Source organism: Rana temporaria, chromosome 1 (assembly GCF_905171775.1).
Source record: "Rana temporaria chromosome 1, aRanTem1.1, whole genome shotgun sequence".
In the NCBI taxonomy this organism is placed as follows: Eukaryota; Metazoa; Chordata; class Amphibia; order Anura; family Ranidae; genus Rana; species Rana temporaria.
In genome coordinates, this window is record NC_053489.1 from 301,766,342 (window position 1) to 301,783,799 (window position 17,458).

The 17,458-nt window shown below is 40.3% G+C and overlaps 1 protein-coding gene across 8 annotated transcripts in view; it reads right to left on the minus strand.

Moving 5' to 3' along the window:
* The window catches only part of MPDZ (multiple PDZ domain crumbs cell polarity complex component), a 257,792-nt gene that overhangs the window by 126,236 nt on the left and 114,098 nt on the right, over nucleotides 1-17,458 (minus strand). For all 8 annotated transcript variants that reach the window (XM_040358412.1, XM_040358432.1, XM_040358424.1 and 5 more), the window contains 2 exons: nucleotides 14,740-14,938; nucleotides 5,944-5,985 (listed from right to left, as the gene is read on the minus strand). In XM_040358412.1, the coding sequence (XP_040214346.1) occupies nucleotides 5,944-5,985; nucleotides 14,740-14,938 (241 nt within the window). The remainder of the gene's footprint in view (nucleotides 1-5,943; nucleotides 5,986-14,739; nucleotides 14,939-17,458) is intronic.

Consider the following 17,458-nt stretch of genomic DNA (forward strand, 5'->3'; position numbering starts at 1 on the left):
ACTATAAGACCCCATTCACACCTGAGCGTTTTGTAGCTTGAAGCCTGAAGCTACAAAATGCTGGAGGGGAAAAAATCTATTATTCTCTATGGAGATGTTTCACATTTCCACTCCAAAACGCCTGAAGCCAGAAGTTCCAAAAAGTTAGACTTTTTTTAGGCAGATTTGGGTGTTTTTCTGCTTTTAACATTGGTGACCCTTTCAGACCTGTCCAAAATCGCGGCAAAAAACGTGGTAAAAAATGCCGCAAAAATCGTGGCAAAACGCAGTAAAAAAAACCTGCAAAAATTGCGGAAAACGCTACACTCAGGTGTGAATGCAGCCTTAAGAAGAGCAAACCGTAAGACACACAACACTTACTTTTTGAAACCAGGTGTCATTGATTTCTACAGGTTTTGAGCAGACTATAATTGGGCCTTAAAGTGGTTGTAAATGCTCCGTTTTTTTCTCTTAAAATAATAAACATGGTATACTTGCCTGCTCTGTACTGTGTCAGTACCGATATTCCAGGCCTTACTGCTGGCATCGGGTTGCCTAGATACCACAACATGCATAGCAGTTGTCATGTTTCCATGGGGTACCCGATATCAGAGTTGGTTGGGCAGCCCTCTGGATTCAGGTATCTGGTCTCGTTATGCCCCGCCACAACTGGGCATGTGTGGTCGGTGCTCCAGGTTGTACTTGTTTAGTGCGACCGGGGCTCCAGCCATGCATGCGCAGTGGCACATCCACCAAGTCAGGTGTATTTCATTGGCAAAGGAACTGGGAGAGGAGCACATTTGGGACCATATATATGTGTGCCCCGACATTCACAACATACGAGGCATTTACCCTGTGAGGAGATGGATTGCCCTGCAGGCCTGTACATTTTTGACGGGTGAGGCTTTAGGATGCCACAGTTCTCATGTCCCATATTTGGGTTTTGCCCTTTCATCTGTTTGTTTGCTTCCTTTTTTTTGGGGGGGGGGGGGGGGATACTTTGCCATGTCTATTTTTATCGGAGTGATTTTTTATTTGAAACCAGTAAAATTAAAACGTGAAAAAATGATTTGGTACATAAAAAAAGTTGTTTTAAACGTTACATCATGAATTGAACATTGCGTAGGTAAAAATAATTAACATGTAGGCCAGAACAGTGTATAAATTATTGACACATATTTTCATATAAAATTTAGCATTCTTGCATATCTATTTATAAAAATAGGATTTTTGTACTTACCATAGATGATTTTTCTGGATTACAGTCTACTGTCGATTTACAGTGCCAGGAGTATTGGAAAATGGCAAAAATGGAAATGGAAAGAAATCTGCAGGCCAGCCCAGGATGCCCTCACCTCTTCCCAGCATGACTGTTTGTAGCAAGTGTAATAGTCATGCGTACTGGGCTAGTGCATAGCTGTGTGCGTAGCAGCCATTTTGTCATGTCTCAGCTCACCTCATCCATGTTGTCTTGTGAAGGGCACACCACAGTGACCTTGCCCCCACATTTTTCTTTCAGTAATACACAAACTGGTGACTGAGACCAGGACCTAATCAGTCCAGTGATCAGACCATTATCCAATCCACAATCTAAGGCTGCAAACCTTATCCAGAGAACCAACAGATACTCGTCATATATAGCTCAATCCACATAAAGTGCAGACAGCGTAGTAAGATAGTTCTGAAACTTCAGCATGTTTTATAACTCCTAAAATATTTATAGCACAGCCCTATTATGGACATATTTACATTCCTCAGATAATTTGTAGCGTTTAAAGTCAAGACACCCCTATGTCAGATCATATGGAAAACCCCTGGTACCCCTTCTTCCTCATAAATAAAATAGACATTGGAAACCTCTCATGTTTATATTTGTTTTGAAGCAAGTTTCCCGCTGGACCATAATATGGAAGTTAGCAGTCTGTAAACCGTAGGGATGCAGATATATGAATATTTATCACAAACTGTATCTAAAAAAAAATCATAAATGTAGAGACCTCCCAGCAGCCATCCCCCAGACAAGATGACCATACAATTGGTCAGGGGCATCTAGCAACACCCCATTTGACACCAAAGAAAGGGGAGATGCCAGAACAGTTTGAGAGTAATCCTTTACCATCAAATCAGGAACATCTGCCAAGTTTGAGAACCGATTACACCTGGCTCATCGACCGAATTCTGGGACATTGATTGCAAGTATCATTCCTCCTCAATTCTTCCTTATTTCTTTGTTGCCCAATCATGTCTTTATTTCTTAGAAACACTTTTTTTCTGTAAATATTTTACTTGTACTAATTTTGACCTTTTCATTATTAAAACCTTATTTTGAAAAGTGTTAACCGTGTCCCTAAGCTCTTAATGCAAGCTAGAAAGAATCTCTTAAAGAGTGCTACTGTATAGGATAAATCCTCTTAACGTTACTGCTTGTGGTGACAGTGTGTGTGCTGCAGACTGTATTGTATTGTTAGGGTAATATGATCAGGAGGGGGGAATGATCTCCTGTGGTATATATTTGGTGTGAGTTTGTAACTGAGCTAGTCTCGCCTGGTTCTTGGTTATGACAATGTGGATGCAATATCTGATATCTGAAGATCCAGACTGGAGGAAGCAGTGTACTGAAGGAAGCACTCAGCGGAGTGTGGGAAGCAGTTATGCGACAGGGACCATCCTATGTCTACATATAGACACATTGCGACCACATGGTGGAGATGCAATAAGCTCAGGTTACAAGGCATCGCCTCAGATGCTCCTAAACCCATGCAGTTATTAGCAAATAAGGATCTCAGGAGGGAGTTTGCCAAGGTCACTATAGATGAGCAATAGCAATGGACCAGAGTTCAACGTTCCGCAGTGGGTCAATGCTTCCTCAACTCTGAAAGTCGAGAAAGAAAATGCATGCAATACTGCACCAAACGGTTGGCGTTATGACTGAGTCCCTCAGCATTAACCCCATCTGTGGTACAGTGCACCTGAAAAGTATTCATAGTGCTTCAATTTTTCCACATTTTGTTATGTTACAGTCTTATTCGAAATGGATTAAATTCATTATTTTCCGCAAAATTCTACAAAAAATACCCCATAATGACTCCGTGAAAAGGTTGAAATCTCTGCAATATCATATATATATATATATATATATATATATATATATATATATATATATATATATATATATAAAAACATAAAAAATACAAAATAAATCACAAGTATTCACAGCTTTTGCTCAATACTTTGTTGAAGCACCTTTGGTACCAATTACAGCCTCAAGTCTTTTTGAATATGATGCTACAAGTTTGGCACACCTATTTTTGGGCAGTGTCTCCCATTTCTCTTTGCAGGACCTCTCAAGCTCCATCAGGTTGGATGGGGAGTGCTGGTGCACAGCCATTTTCAGATCCCTCCATAGATGTTCAATTGGGATCAAGTGTGGGCTCTGGCTGGGCCACTCAAGGTCATTCACAGAATTTTCCTGTAGCCACTCCTTTGTTATCTTGGCTATGTACTTAGGGTAATTGTTCTGTTGGAAGATGAACCTTCTCCCCAGCCTGAGGTCCAGAGCGCTCTGGAGCAGGTTTTCATCAAGGATATCTCTGTACATAGCTGCATTCATCTTTCCCTCGATCCTGACTAGTCCCCCAGTTCCTGCCATTGAAAAACATCCCCACAGCATTATGCTGCCAGCAACATGCTTTCCTGTAGGGATGGTATTTGCCAGGTAATGAGCGGTGCCTGGTTTCCCCCAGACATGATGCTTGCCATTCAGGCCAAAGAGTTCAGGAGTTGTTTCATCAGACCAGAGAATTTTGTTTCTCATGGTCTGAGATTTCTTCAGGTACTCCAGACGGGCTGTCATATGCCTTTAACATTGGCTTCCGTCTGGCCACTCCACAATACAGGGTTGATTGGTGGAGTGCTGCAGAGATGGTTGTTCTTCTGGAAGGTTCTCCTCTCTCCACAGAGAAATGCTGGCACTCTGTCAGGGTGACCATCAGGTTCTTGGTCACCTCACTAAGGCCTTTCTCTCTTGATCGCTCAGTTGGCCCGACGGCCCACTTTAAGAGTCATTGTAAAGACATTGTAAAGATAGGTGTGTGCCTTTCCAAATCATGTCCAATCAACTGAATTTACTACAGGTGGACTCCAATCAAGTTTTATAAACATCTCAAGGATGATCAGTGGAAACAGTATGCGCCTGAGCTTAATTTTGAGTGTCATAGCAAAGGCTGTGAATACTTATGTACATGTGATTTTTTTCACTTTTTATTCTTAATACATTTGTGAAGATTTCAAATAGACGTATTTCCCGTTGTTATTATAGGGTATTGTTTGTAGAATTTTGAGGAAAATAATACATTTTATCCATTTTGGAATAAGGCTTTAATATAACAAAATGTGGAAAAAGTGAAGCGCTGTGAATACTTTCCGGATGCACTATAAAATCAGAGGAAAGTAGGAAATCATAAGCCACTGAGCTGTACAAATAGCAAGGCAGCTCCCAGTGCTCAGCCCGATTGACCTACTTACAAAGTGAGTTCTTCAGAGGTGCCAGCAGCACTGAACCTCAAAATGCGCTGTTAACTAATTGAAAAAAAAAAAAGCAAAAAAATTGTTAGACTTCTCCTAGCTGAATTGAAGAAGAGACATCCATCCTCCAAGGACACCAACAAAAGTGAAGCACGCTGGGATGTGAAGGGGTTATCCTGAACTGGCTTTCAGATATTTTTGTTTGCCCTTGTCCATTCATCCTGTAGGCAACAGTATAACCCAACAGTAGATAACGTCCTGTAACCCTCAATGGACAAGAAAGAAAGTGGAGCAGGTAGAAATTGTAGCAGCTGTGCATGACGGCCAATCAGCTTCTGTCTTCAGCTTCATTCAGTTTTGAAAAAGAAAGATAGGACCTGACTGGTTGCCATGCACAGGTGCTGCAGATTCTGACTGCATCAGTTTTGATAAATTTGCCTCTATATATTTTCTTTTAGAATACATAGTTATGCATCCTGTCCACAACAGAATGTTCTTTTAAAGTTTTTATTTAAAGTAACCAATAAAAAAAAAAAAAAAAAAAGATTTGAGAAGTAGAGCGCTATACAAATGCTTGTGTATATTCCAATGTTTACCTCTTAAGTATGAATGAAAAGCAGTAGCCTGGTATTGTCCTCATGAATTGTAAATACCGTAATGCTTTCTACCCAGCTACACAAACATTCCAAAAATTAAAATAAGCTCTTTGTGGCTTACCTATAGAACAAAAGTGCACTACTCTAACTGGCTTGGAAGTGTGATGTGAAAACATAAAACAAAAACCCAAGGAAACAATGGTCGGCTTGTTTTGCTTGGTGATAAGGTTGGACACAGCAGGTGATGCATTCTGATTTAAGAAATTAAAATGAATGAAAAAACAAACACCACCAAGGTCTTTTTCATTTTCTTTTCTGCAAATCAAAGCTGCATCTACCTCTCTCCAGCTGCAGCTACTCAACAAGGAATGCAATTACTGCTTTCTTCAAGGAAAACAGTTTTAGGTGGGAAGGAAAGGAATACAAAAAGATAAAATAGAACTTCTCCACATGCAAGAAACCCCCAAAGAGCCTGCATTTACACAAACAGCACATGCAACGCATAAAGAGGAAGTGGAGCGGGGTTCTTAAAGGGTTAGTGAGGGCATTACACAATGGAAGGCTTTCTAGAAATCGACTAGGTAATGAGTTTAGAGGAAAAGTAGGTGAAAATAAAAAAAGACATGCAGGGTAAGGTTAAAATATAGGAAAACAAGTTAAAATCTAAGCATAGTATCACCATAGCATTTGTTTGCGGAGTATATAACATGTTACTTAATTACAAAAAGAAAAAAAAGAAGCTGTTCATTTTTGGATCAAGCTATAGAAACGGTTATTATGAAGAATGAGACAACTGAACAGAAGATGATAAGCCATGCGGAGCTTTTGAATCACCGATACTCACACATAAAATGGGGCCTGATCATCAGCAGGTGCGGGAGAAGATCTAGAATGGGAAGCATATGATGCAGCATCTTTTTACAATAGTGTTAACAAATGCCAAAGCCTCGCACTGCATGTTTGAAGCATACATATGTAGTTAAAAGTATGTGCAATTTTATTTTGTCTCCCTTTTTCCTCTAAAATCCCAGCTCTCTTTCATCAACACCTCCCCCAGATAGCATCTGCTCTTTCTGTGTGTCTATAACCGTGATTATGAACAAGGATGGGGAAATGTTAACGCCATCCGTCTTTCTCTCCCTTGATCAGGAATTTATTCTTTAGGTGAGGGCAGGTGAATTTCATTTCAAACTGGTAATTATCTGACAGATGTTGGAAGCAGCTGCTGCAGTAGGCAAAGCCCTGGCTCTTATTCCAGCACAGATAGCAGAAGCTTCTGGCAAGGTGGATAGTGAAGTGGGACGACATGCATTCTGTGAGTGGCCGCACAGCTGGTTCTCAGTGCAAAACAACGCAAACCTGCAACCCTAGCCAGCTGTTTTAAAGCTTGCGATTCTCAAATTGCTCTATCCTTTCAACGAAAAAAGAAAAACCTGTGGTTTAACAAAAATGCCAATATGTTCATCTTGGAAGTTTCCCCATTTCCATTCACACAAGGTTGCTGTAAGGTCTGCAGAGTCTTGCAGTACAGTTTTGTTAAATCATTTTCTTTCTTTTTTTTCTAGGTAGCGTGAATGACAAAATAGGTCTGAACCAAATAATATGCTAGGGAAAATTTGAAGGAAGATCCACACAACACAAGGCAAATGTGCTAAATACAAGGAAACCAGTAGTTTTTAAAAAGAACATATGAATTACTAAAGTTAAAACTGAAAAAAACAAAACAATCAATAGTTAGTGAATGCAGGGTATATATATACTGTATATATATATATATATATATATATATATATATATATATATATATATATATATATATAAAAAATATCATATATACATACTATGGGTTACTAAAAATATTTCTGACTCGCTGGAAACACTTTATTTCTTATAACATTTTGGACTTTAATAAGGAAAAAGGAGACCAGAAACCAAGAACAAGCACAGATCACCTACAAACAGTCTAATGCCGCGTACACACGATCGGTTCGTCTGATGAAAACAATCTGATGGACCATTTTCATCAGACGAACCGATCGTGTGTGCACCCCATCGGTTTTTTATCCATCGGTGAAAAAACGAGGAACTTGTTTTAAAATGATCTGATGGTTAAAAAAACGATAGAAAAAAACGATCGTCTGTGGGCACGTCCATCGGTTAAAAATCCACACATGCTCAGAATCAAGTCGACGCATGCTCGGAAGCATTAAACTTCATTTTTCTGAGCACGTCGTTGTGTTGTACGTCACCGCGTTCTGCCGCAATCGGTTTTTTAACTGATGGTGTGTAGGCACGACTGATGAAAGTCAGCTTCATCGGATATCTGATGAAAAAATCCATCAGACCGTTTTCATCGGATGAACTGTTCGTGTGTACAGGGCATAACAAACAACTTGTGGCTAAATTCTGACTGACTGCTAAAGAGTATACCATAGAGGCTGACAGATTAAAATCTACTGTACACTTTGAAGAGGACTCTAGATCTGAGGGGAAGCTCTGAAATTAGGGGAAGCTCTGCTGGCTTCTATTATCCAATCATGTAAAAGCAAACATGCTGTTTTTTACCTTCCTCGCATTTGATTGGGTATTCTTTGTAAAGTGAAGCTTTACCACATTTACTAAGCAATGGAGCAAGTGCACTTGCACTGCACAGTATATTTGCCTTTAGTAAATCAACCACATAGCTAATTTACCATTGAATTAATGTTGTTTTTTTTCTTTTTTTTGCTTTCTTTCTTTCTTTTTAATCTAAAAAGGTATGGACACTTTTGCACTATCCACCCCCCCCCCCAGCCAAACAAAAATATACCCAAACACCTCTTGCCCTCCTCCTTATAACTGCTTAGCCCTAGAGATTATTGGCCACGCCTGTATAAAAGTGGACCTAGCACCAAATATTTAAAGACCAACTCTAGTCAAATAAAAAAAATATCTCTAGCAGTAGGGCTGTACCAGCACTGCAAGGGTTAATTGCTTATTTTCTTCTAGGGGGAGAAACAGTTTTAGTTCCTTGATACCATGCTCTACTACCATCTTTGGCCCAGATTCTCAAAGGGCTTACGACGGCGCAACGCCATGTACGCCGTCGTAAGTCCTAATCTGGGCCGTCGTATCTATGCGACTGATTCTTAGAATCAGTTACGCATAGATATCCATTAGATCCGACAGGCGTATAGCTCTTACGCTGTCGGATCTTGAATGTAATTTTTTTTTTGGTCGCTAGGTGTCGCCTCCGTCGTTTTCCCCGTCGAGTATGCAAATTAGCTAGATACGCGAATTCCCGAACGTACGCGCGGTCGTAGCAGGGAAGTTACGACGTTTACGTTAGGTTTGCGCGGCGTAAAGTTGCCCCATGCTATATGAGGGGCAACCAATGTTAAGTATGGCCGTCGTTCCCGCGTCGAAATTTTTAAATGTACGTTGCTCGCGTAAGTCGTCCGTGAATGGGGCTGGACGCCATTTACGTTCACGTCGAAACCAATGACGTCCTTGCGACGTCATTTGGAGCAATGCACCCTGGGATATTTTCCGGACGGCGCAAGCGCAGTACGTTCGGCCGCGGGAACACGCTTAATTTAAATGCTCCGCGCCTCCTACCCGGCTAATTTGAATTAGGCGGGCTTGCGCCGGGTGATTTACGCTACGCCGCCGCAACTTTACAGGCAAGTTTTTTGTGAATAAAGCACTTGCCTGTAAAACTTGCGGCGGCGTAACGTAAATCAGATACGTTACGCCCGCCGAGTTTTACGCCCATCTACGAGAATCTGGGCCTTAATGTCCAAAACAGGGCTGTGGGTCCTGCTCTAGTCATGACGACGTTTGGACCCTAGGCCATGGCGTTCGGGTGTGCAGAGACTGCTGCGGGGAGGAGAGGATCAAGTTATATGTTTTTTCCCTAACAAAAACCAAAGAATTTATGTTATCTTTTTTTTCCCGAAGAATACGACTTAAACAAACAACCAGATTGTATTCTTAAGGCAGACCATTTTTGGTGACTGCTGCTTTTTGACCTTGACCTGGTTTCCTACTTTTTTTTTATGACAAGTTCTTCATCTTCTTTTGCTCAAGATGACTGGAGTAAGTTTTGCTTGGGCATCATTCATCTCAGGTGTCTACTTCCTAGACTAAGATGCTGGCCCACGCATGACAAAATTATGCAAGTCTTGATGTCTGTCCAGTACCCTTTGTATTATAATTTATAAACAGTCTGCCTGTTGCTACCTCTAATTCTGACCAACCAATGTAATCACATAACAGTTCTCTTTCTGTGACCCGACAGTGTAAAAAACTATCAATCTCACACATATAAGACCTTTGTTGCTATAGACTAACGAAATTCTACTATCTTTAGGCCGAATGGTGAAAATTATATTGCTGCTGTATATTGCAACACATCATCAGTGCATATTTGCGTACTTATAAAGTTACTGAAAAGGGATACTTTAGGTTTGGCACATGTATCTGGGAAGCATCTTGGTGGTCAGATCCAATGCATGTGTATCATCTCAGAATTTCATAGATGCTTCAGCCCTAGGCAAGCAGCAGCAGTGGGAATAGGAGGGTTGGGATTATAGGTTTTACTGCAAAGTTAAAGTTACCCTTTAGAAACAAGAGATTTTTTACTTAAAATTATTTTCAAGTTCATTAAGAGACAAAGTTCTGCTGAGACACGGGTTTCTCTACTGCGTCCAAGAAGATTGGACACCAGCAAACAAAGCTGTAGGACAGCCTGGTATAAACCTTCCCACTCCCAGTGTGCTTAAGTTTTGTGGGAAACTAAGGAGTGATGTGTAAGTGGTAATTGAAAGAACAGCTAGAACCATTCATTAGTGAGGCCATTAAAACCAGGGCAGGGATGTGAAGGGGGGAGGGTGGTATGCACGGGGACTTAGAATACTGATGTAATAATGAGATTGTGATGTGTGGGATGAAGGATCTGGGGTTACATTTACGTCATTGCAACCTGCGCTGTGCATGTAGGCAGCCAATTCATTTGAATTAGCTGCCTTACATGCAGAAACGCAGAAAAATGAAGTCACTGACACTATTTTAAATTTTGCCACGCTGAGCCGCATAGTACTGCAGTTTGGCACTCGCGAAAAGACGCTGTGTTTGCCGATGCATGAAGGGGTAATTAGTAATCAAACATGCTATTCTGACCTCTGCAGGAATAACATTTTACTGACTGGACCTCTGTGTATTTAAATTCAATACCCCTGAGCTAGAGAATCCCTGGACCTGGAGACAAACTTGCTCAATTTTTTTTTAATTGTGTATAAAAATCTATATATTTTGTGTCACCGGCGCAAAAAAATATATATATATATATATATATATATATATATATATATATATATATAAGAACCCTCAAACCCTCTTTCTAAATGTTGTGGGTCTGCTGCAGTACTGTGTACACCTCCAATGTTATAAAGTGTTAAAAAAAAATTTGAAAAATATGGTACTGCACCAACCCTACAGTCTTATTGCTATACAAATAATAGTAAACCAAATATATGTAGAAATTGTAAAATTATATACTAAAAAAGTGAATGTATACGCAAAGGAACCCCAACCTGTGAAAATCGTTTGAACTGTGCTTATAACAAAATCCAATAACATAGATGTTGACTTAAATAAATCAATAAAGTGTGCCCATAACAAAGTCCCTGTGCACCTCTACCAGGGTGTCTATACAGTCCACTTATATATTGCTCCGTGTTGAAAACGAAAGTGTACCTGCTATTCCACCAATTTGTGCCACCACCACCACCAACTTCTGAAGTGGGCACTCACCAGAACTAGATGTTATAAAGCCTTTAATTTATCTTAGGGTTGACCACTTCTCTCCACGGGACCAATCTGCCGTCCGTTCCACCAATGTGCTAATATTCCTCTCATGGAGTTCCTGATTAGTGTTTTGTCACGCTCTCAAAAAAAGCAAGGTACCGATCATTGCGTAATATGTTTAGCTTTTATTTTATAAATGTAAAATCAAACACTTACATTTATAAGTGCCTCCAGACTGGCACTGAGTCTTTCCAGCAGTGCTAAGCAAAAGACGCTCTACAGCGCGTGGATCACCGAGGCTGGCGTGCGCTCCATGCCTCAGTTCCGTGCGGGTCAGCGGCAGGAAGTGACGTGTGATGTCCAACGTTTAGCCAGAAGCCTGTACGCGTTTTGTGCGTCATCAGGAAGCCGTTTGATTTGACATTTATATTTTTATAATAAAAGCGAAACATATTACGCAATGATCGGTACCTTGCTTTTTATGAGAGCGTGACAAAACACTAATCAGGAACTCCATGAGAGGAATATTAGCACATTGGTGGAACGGACGGCAGATTGGTCCCGGGTAGAGAAGTGGTCAACCCTAAGATAAATTAAAGGCGTTTATAACATCTAGTTCTGGTGAGTGCCCACTTCAGAAGTTGGTGGTGGTGGCACAAATTGTCAGCTACACTTTCGTTTTCAACACAGAGCAATATATAAGTGAACTGCAATAGACATCCTGGTAGAGGTGCACAGGGACTTTGTTATGGGCACACTTTATTGATTTATTTAAGTCAACATCTATGTTATTGGATTTTGTTATAAGCACAGTTCAAACAATTTCCACAGGTTGGTGTTTCTTTGCGTATACATTCACTGTTTTAGTATATCAGTTTACAATTTCTACATATATTTGGTTCACTATTATCAGTTTTTTTTTGTTAACCTGGAAATCACGAGATCTAGGTCTGGCATTTCCACTGGTAACAGTAGTCTTTAAAAACACTTCCAAGTGGATGAACCATTCTTCAGAGTCCAGACGTTGATGACAGAAAAAGTCCATCTGCCAATCTTCTCCGCCTTGAATGTGCACGTTGGACAGGACTGGGACATAAAGTTCTAACAAAGTCAGAATCTGGTCAGCTGCAGGACTTCTTGTTCCTCCCTGTTTGTTGATGTCAGTCACTACTGTGGCATTGTTTGACTTAATCTTGGTCAAATGACCATGCAGCCAAGAGGTTCAGTATTGAAGGAATAATTAAATCACCCTAAAAATCCAGAACACGGATTAGGAAAATACCTTTTTCCAGTGGCCAAGTCAAATCTACCAATATAGTGTCTAGGACTCCTTCCTGGCCTGTCATCCAAGGTCTCATGACATCCATTGTGAGAACCTCTCAGGTCAGTGGGTGTAAGGATTTCCCACACTACAAGGCTAGACTTGTAAGCCACCAGCACTGGGCTAGCCTGGTTTTGGGAGTAAGTCAAATGCAGTATTACAAATCATATGCTTTCTTGTCCTATGCTAAAATGGCATGTGGAATTTGGCATATGAAACTGCATCAAACAAAGCCACCATTAAGCGTAGAACCAGCATGCAAAAATAGAGGTTTGGTTGGCTTCTGGAATGTAGTATTCGAACATGAGAGTGGAGAACTTGGATTTTTTTCTGCAGATGGAAAACCTTGGACAGAGTAGTATCCAGTAACAGTCCTAGATACTCCTTGTGTGGAGTTTCAGCGCCGACTTCAGGGATGTTCAGAAGCCATGCAAACCTCTGCAGAGTTTGAACAGTTTGTTGGACACCGATTGATAGAGTCTATATGCTGACTGTTGGACCTGTGTCTTTTTTCAGCCTTATCAACCATGTAACTTTGTGAAGAGCTTTCAGTTTTTATCCACAGGATCTTTAAACACCAGGATGTCCTACACAGAAACAGTCAGTCTTGTTAATACAGGAAATGGCCATATCTACTACAGAGAGGAAGCCCTTAAAAAGAGGAGCAAACCCTTTTCCTTAATATTGGCAATCACTATACAAAACATGTTGTGGAAGTGAGTGTGCTAGGAAAGTTTTAAAAAGGCTGGGGGCTCTTTAGAGATCAATGACACAGGTTGCAGGTCCAATTGGTGGACCACTACAATAAGGACCAAAATGCAATTTTAGAAGTTATAGCAGCAGAGTGAGCCTCCTCATGTACAAAGTAATCTACTAGGGATAGGGTACATTCCTCAAAGTAGCTACAGTCACTGTGAAATCAGAAATGGTTTCTGGAGGTTGTGGCCCCTGAATTCAAAGCCAGCTAACTTAGCTGTATTTTCCCCATAAGTTCAGACATGGTTGCAGAGATTTCCTTCTGGACAAGACAGAGGGGCATGCCACACCTAAAAAAAAATTAAAAAGTTAAAAAGGACTCCGGACACAAGAAGGGGAAAGTGGTTCATGCTATCTGTGTTGGGTCCCTGGACCTGTTGGTAAACTGTAGGCAGGCAAAGACCACGGCCCTTGTGTTTAAGATCTGCCATACTAAAGTATGCAAATGAGGGTACTAAAAACAAAAAGAAACTGCCAAAGCAGTAGGGTTTAATGCTTATTACTGTAAGGTAGTAGAGAGTGAGAATCATGGCATGGGGGTGGTTAGAAGGCTGAGTGGGTGCATGTGTGGCCTAAGTAGTGATGCATGCATACGTAGTGTGGTGACATGAAAGTGGCCTGCATATAAATCAGTAGAGCCTATACTGAATACCGAATTCAAAAATAGTGCAGCGCCTGAAAGTGTCACTGCCAAGATTTTGGTGTTAACCTCCTCAGAGATAAACTGGTGCATAGTACCAAGCAAAACACCATGCTCCCTTATCAAAAATGCAAAGCCCTGACTAGAATGACTTGTGGGGGCTGCAGGACGTCTTTCGGACCACCATGGCAGTGAAGCTGGAGAGGAAAGGAACCAGGGGAACAAGCTCCATTCAGACATCCTACATCCTCCTGGTGAAAATAATCCCTGAGGAGTCTTCAGGGATAGAGTTCCACCAGATGGGTGCACCACAGCTCTAGATCTGTAAAGCACTCACACTTTACATGAAATGTCTAGAGGGATGCCTCAGCAGAGCCCAGTGTTTGCACTTTACACTATAGGGTGGACCTGCTTGTTCCTCACGACCAGGTTCAGGTACAGCCTCTGTGGCTATGCCAAGGATAAGACAATACCGAAATCTGCAAATATAGGCCCTTCTGGCACTGAAGCAACTGTATAAGCTTGATTTAAGAAAAAAGGATCTTGCTAAAAGTATTAAGGAAAGAAGACATCTTTTTTCCTAGAACACTGGAAAACTGGAGCACGCTGGGAGTGGGAGGTTTATACTAGGCTGTCTTACATTTTTGTTTGCCAGTGTCCAATCGCATAAAGGCAGCAGAATAACCCAGTCTCAGAATTACTTCATCCCATGTTCCTTAATGAAACATTTAGGCCATTTAGGACATTTTATGTTTACATTTTTTCCAACAGCACATTCAATCAAAACAATAAGCAGTTCTATTAATTATAAACATTTTCAAGAAAAAAAAAAAAAGAGTGGAACAGATATTTCAAGTATAAGGGAGATAAACAACAAGTTAAAAAAGACACAATAGGAAACAAAAAGGGAAAGGATTAAATACTTCAGTGAGGACACCCATTGAACGTGTTCAAAGTTATAGGGTGTTTTGCCATCACTTCCTTAGTGAAGGTTTGATAATAAAAAAGACATATGGTTGTGATATTTTCTTCCCTCAAGTTTTCATAATCTGCCTCTACGTTGTAAAATCAGATTCTTACATTTCTGGCACACTAAGCATAAAGTAAACGCTCGTAATAATTATTAGCTCCCCTACCTTAAATCTGGTCCAAGTAAAGAATGTCTGCGCAGCATGGCCCTCGCCTGGGCATTGGTTAGGTTTGCTGTGGACTCATTATTGATATCCAAAATACAGTCTCCCACATGAATTCGACCATCACGACTTATAGAACCGCCATTTATAATGCTGCGGACAATCATTCCTAGGCCATCTTTATTGGCACTTACAGTCATGCCTGTCCAAAAAAAAAAAAAGAAAGAGGGACATGTTCAACAGTCTGAGATACTGGTACACAAATCTTTCCTGAACGACTGTGCAGAGCAAAACAAAAACAACATTGATTGACTTACAGGATATCACAAGATATTGTAAGCTAAAATGTTAGTTATGTTGATGCCCTGCTGAGTGCACTATATGTACAAAAAATAAGCCCAAAATCTGCCTCAAAATAGTACAGAAATGCTGTGTTTCCCAGGAGACATAATGGCAAGTGGCATCTGTCACATTATAATATGTTATGAATAAACTTTTAGTAGAATGGTAAGAAAAGTTAAAGTGTAAATCCAGTCTTCAAGGGAGGAAATTCTTTTCACAAAAGCAACATACATTGTAAGGATTTTAGCAAACGTTATTGCAGACTTTGACTTGCCCCAGCTATAAGAATTACTGCAATCTTTGTTAGACTGATAAACATGAGTTTTCCCTTCACTATCATCACCTGAACAGTCCTGTTTTGCATTAAGTCAGACCATGGCTAGACCAGCTCACCGAATACATGATCCAAAAGACCATCAATTACTTTTCAACTTTCCTAATGCAGAGTGTCTGCGGAAACCCTTACAGCAGGAAAAACACACTCCATTAAAGGACCCAGATGAACCCTTTGGTCACCTGGCAAGATGTCATTGGGATCCTGCCACAAGGGGCTATGAGGCATAATGAACAATTTGTTGTAATTGACACGTGGTATGCTGGTGGATGCTGGAGGTTTGAATCACAGACTCCCTTCTTATATGTCTTGGGGTTTTGAGCAGTGGATTCTCCCTGTTGGAATTCTGCCTTTGCTTTGCCCCTTCAGTGAGTCCTATGGCTCCTTTTGCAGCATTATTTGTAACATAAATAACTAAATCCAATAGAGTAATTGTACCAGTGCAAACTTCAGTACTTGTCATTATGAAAACTTTATTGGTAGGAGGATACTGTCATTGGGCAGACACCTAGCTTATCAGAAGGTGTCAGAGTCACAGATTTTGAAGAAACCATTTTTGATAGATTGGGGAGGGGGAGACCACCTGTTATAGTTTTAGAACTAATTTGCATTCCTGGGTCTGCTGTGGTCGTTATGAAAAGTTTTCCACACTCCCTGTTGGGGTTTTAGTGTCATTCCTGCCACCTCTCTTTCCAAAGGCTGTGTTGGATGTTTGAATCAGAAGACTGCTGACATTTTCATCACTTTATCTGTTGGATTTAGTTATTTATGTTACATCACAGGATGGGCCAGGAAGATGTGCTTGCCAGCAGCACCAAGTCATGCACAAAATTATATTTTTACAGGTTCTATTCGTTTTATTTAGAGTATTCTGTAGCCCATTGTGGTGAAGGAAGCATTGTTTTTTTTTTTCGGAATTACTTCATGTAAATGTAATAAAAAATGTAATAAAATCATCTTAAATACAATTTTCAGCTATATTCAGCAATTCCATACAGTAAAGCACTTCATGCTAAAATCAGAAGGCTCATTAAAAAGAGAGGTTCACCTTAAAAAAAAGAAATGCATATTTTTTGTAGGTAAAATGTTGTTTAGGAGCCTGGAAAGCATTGCACCAGCGATCAGCAGATAGCTGATGCCATGAAAGTCTCCAGTAGATTGTCAGTGTAAGCTGTCTGCCCATACATTGTACGAGTAGGCAGTTTCACACAGACAGGATGAATCAATGAACTACCACAGCACTCAACAACGCTGTGGTAGTACACTGAGAATTATAAGCAGACAGCCGCAAGGGTGTTGGTAGTTGTAGACCATTCATTCACAGACCATTGTGAATGAATTACATGGCTGGGCGGGTTTACTGTAGATTGTGGCAGTGAGCAGGGGGGAGAAGATCCCCCGCATGCTGCAAAAACCGGATCAAGTGCCATTACATTTGTAACATGTTACACCCTTAATATGGGTACAACTTGTTACAAAAAGTGAACTTATCCTTTAACCACTTGACCACTGGGCACTTAAACCCCCTTCCTAACCAGATCAATTTTCAGCTTTCGGTGCTCTCACAATTTGAATGACAATTACTCATTCATGCAACACTGTACTGATTTTTTTGTTCTTTGTTTCACACAAATAGAGCTTTATTTTGGTGATATTTAATCACTGCTGTTTTTTTTTTTTTTTTTGCGCTATAAAAGAAAAAAATTTGGTTTTCTTCGTTTCTGTTATAAAATTTTGCAAATTAGTAATTTATCTTCATACATTTTGGCCACAATTTATAATACTACATATCTTTGGTAAAAATAAACCACATTGGTGTATATTATTTGGTCTTTGTGAAAGTTATAGAGTCCACAAGCTATGGTGACAATCTCTGTAAACTGATCACACCTGTGATGGCCTATTTCATTTCTTGAGACCCTAACAAGCCAAGAAAGTACAAATACCCCCCAAATGACCCTTTTTTGGAAAGTAGACATTCTAAGGTATTTAGTAAGAGGCAGTGTCAAGATTTTTTTTTTCTTTTTGATTTTTTTCAAAATTGTC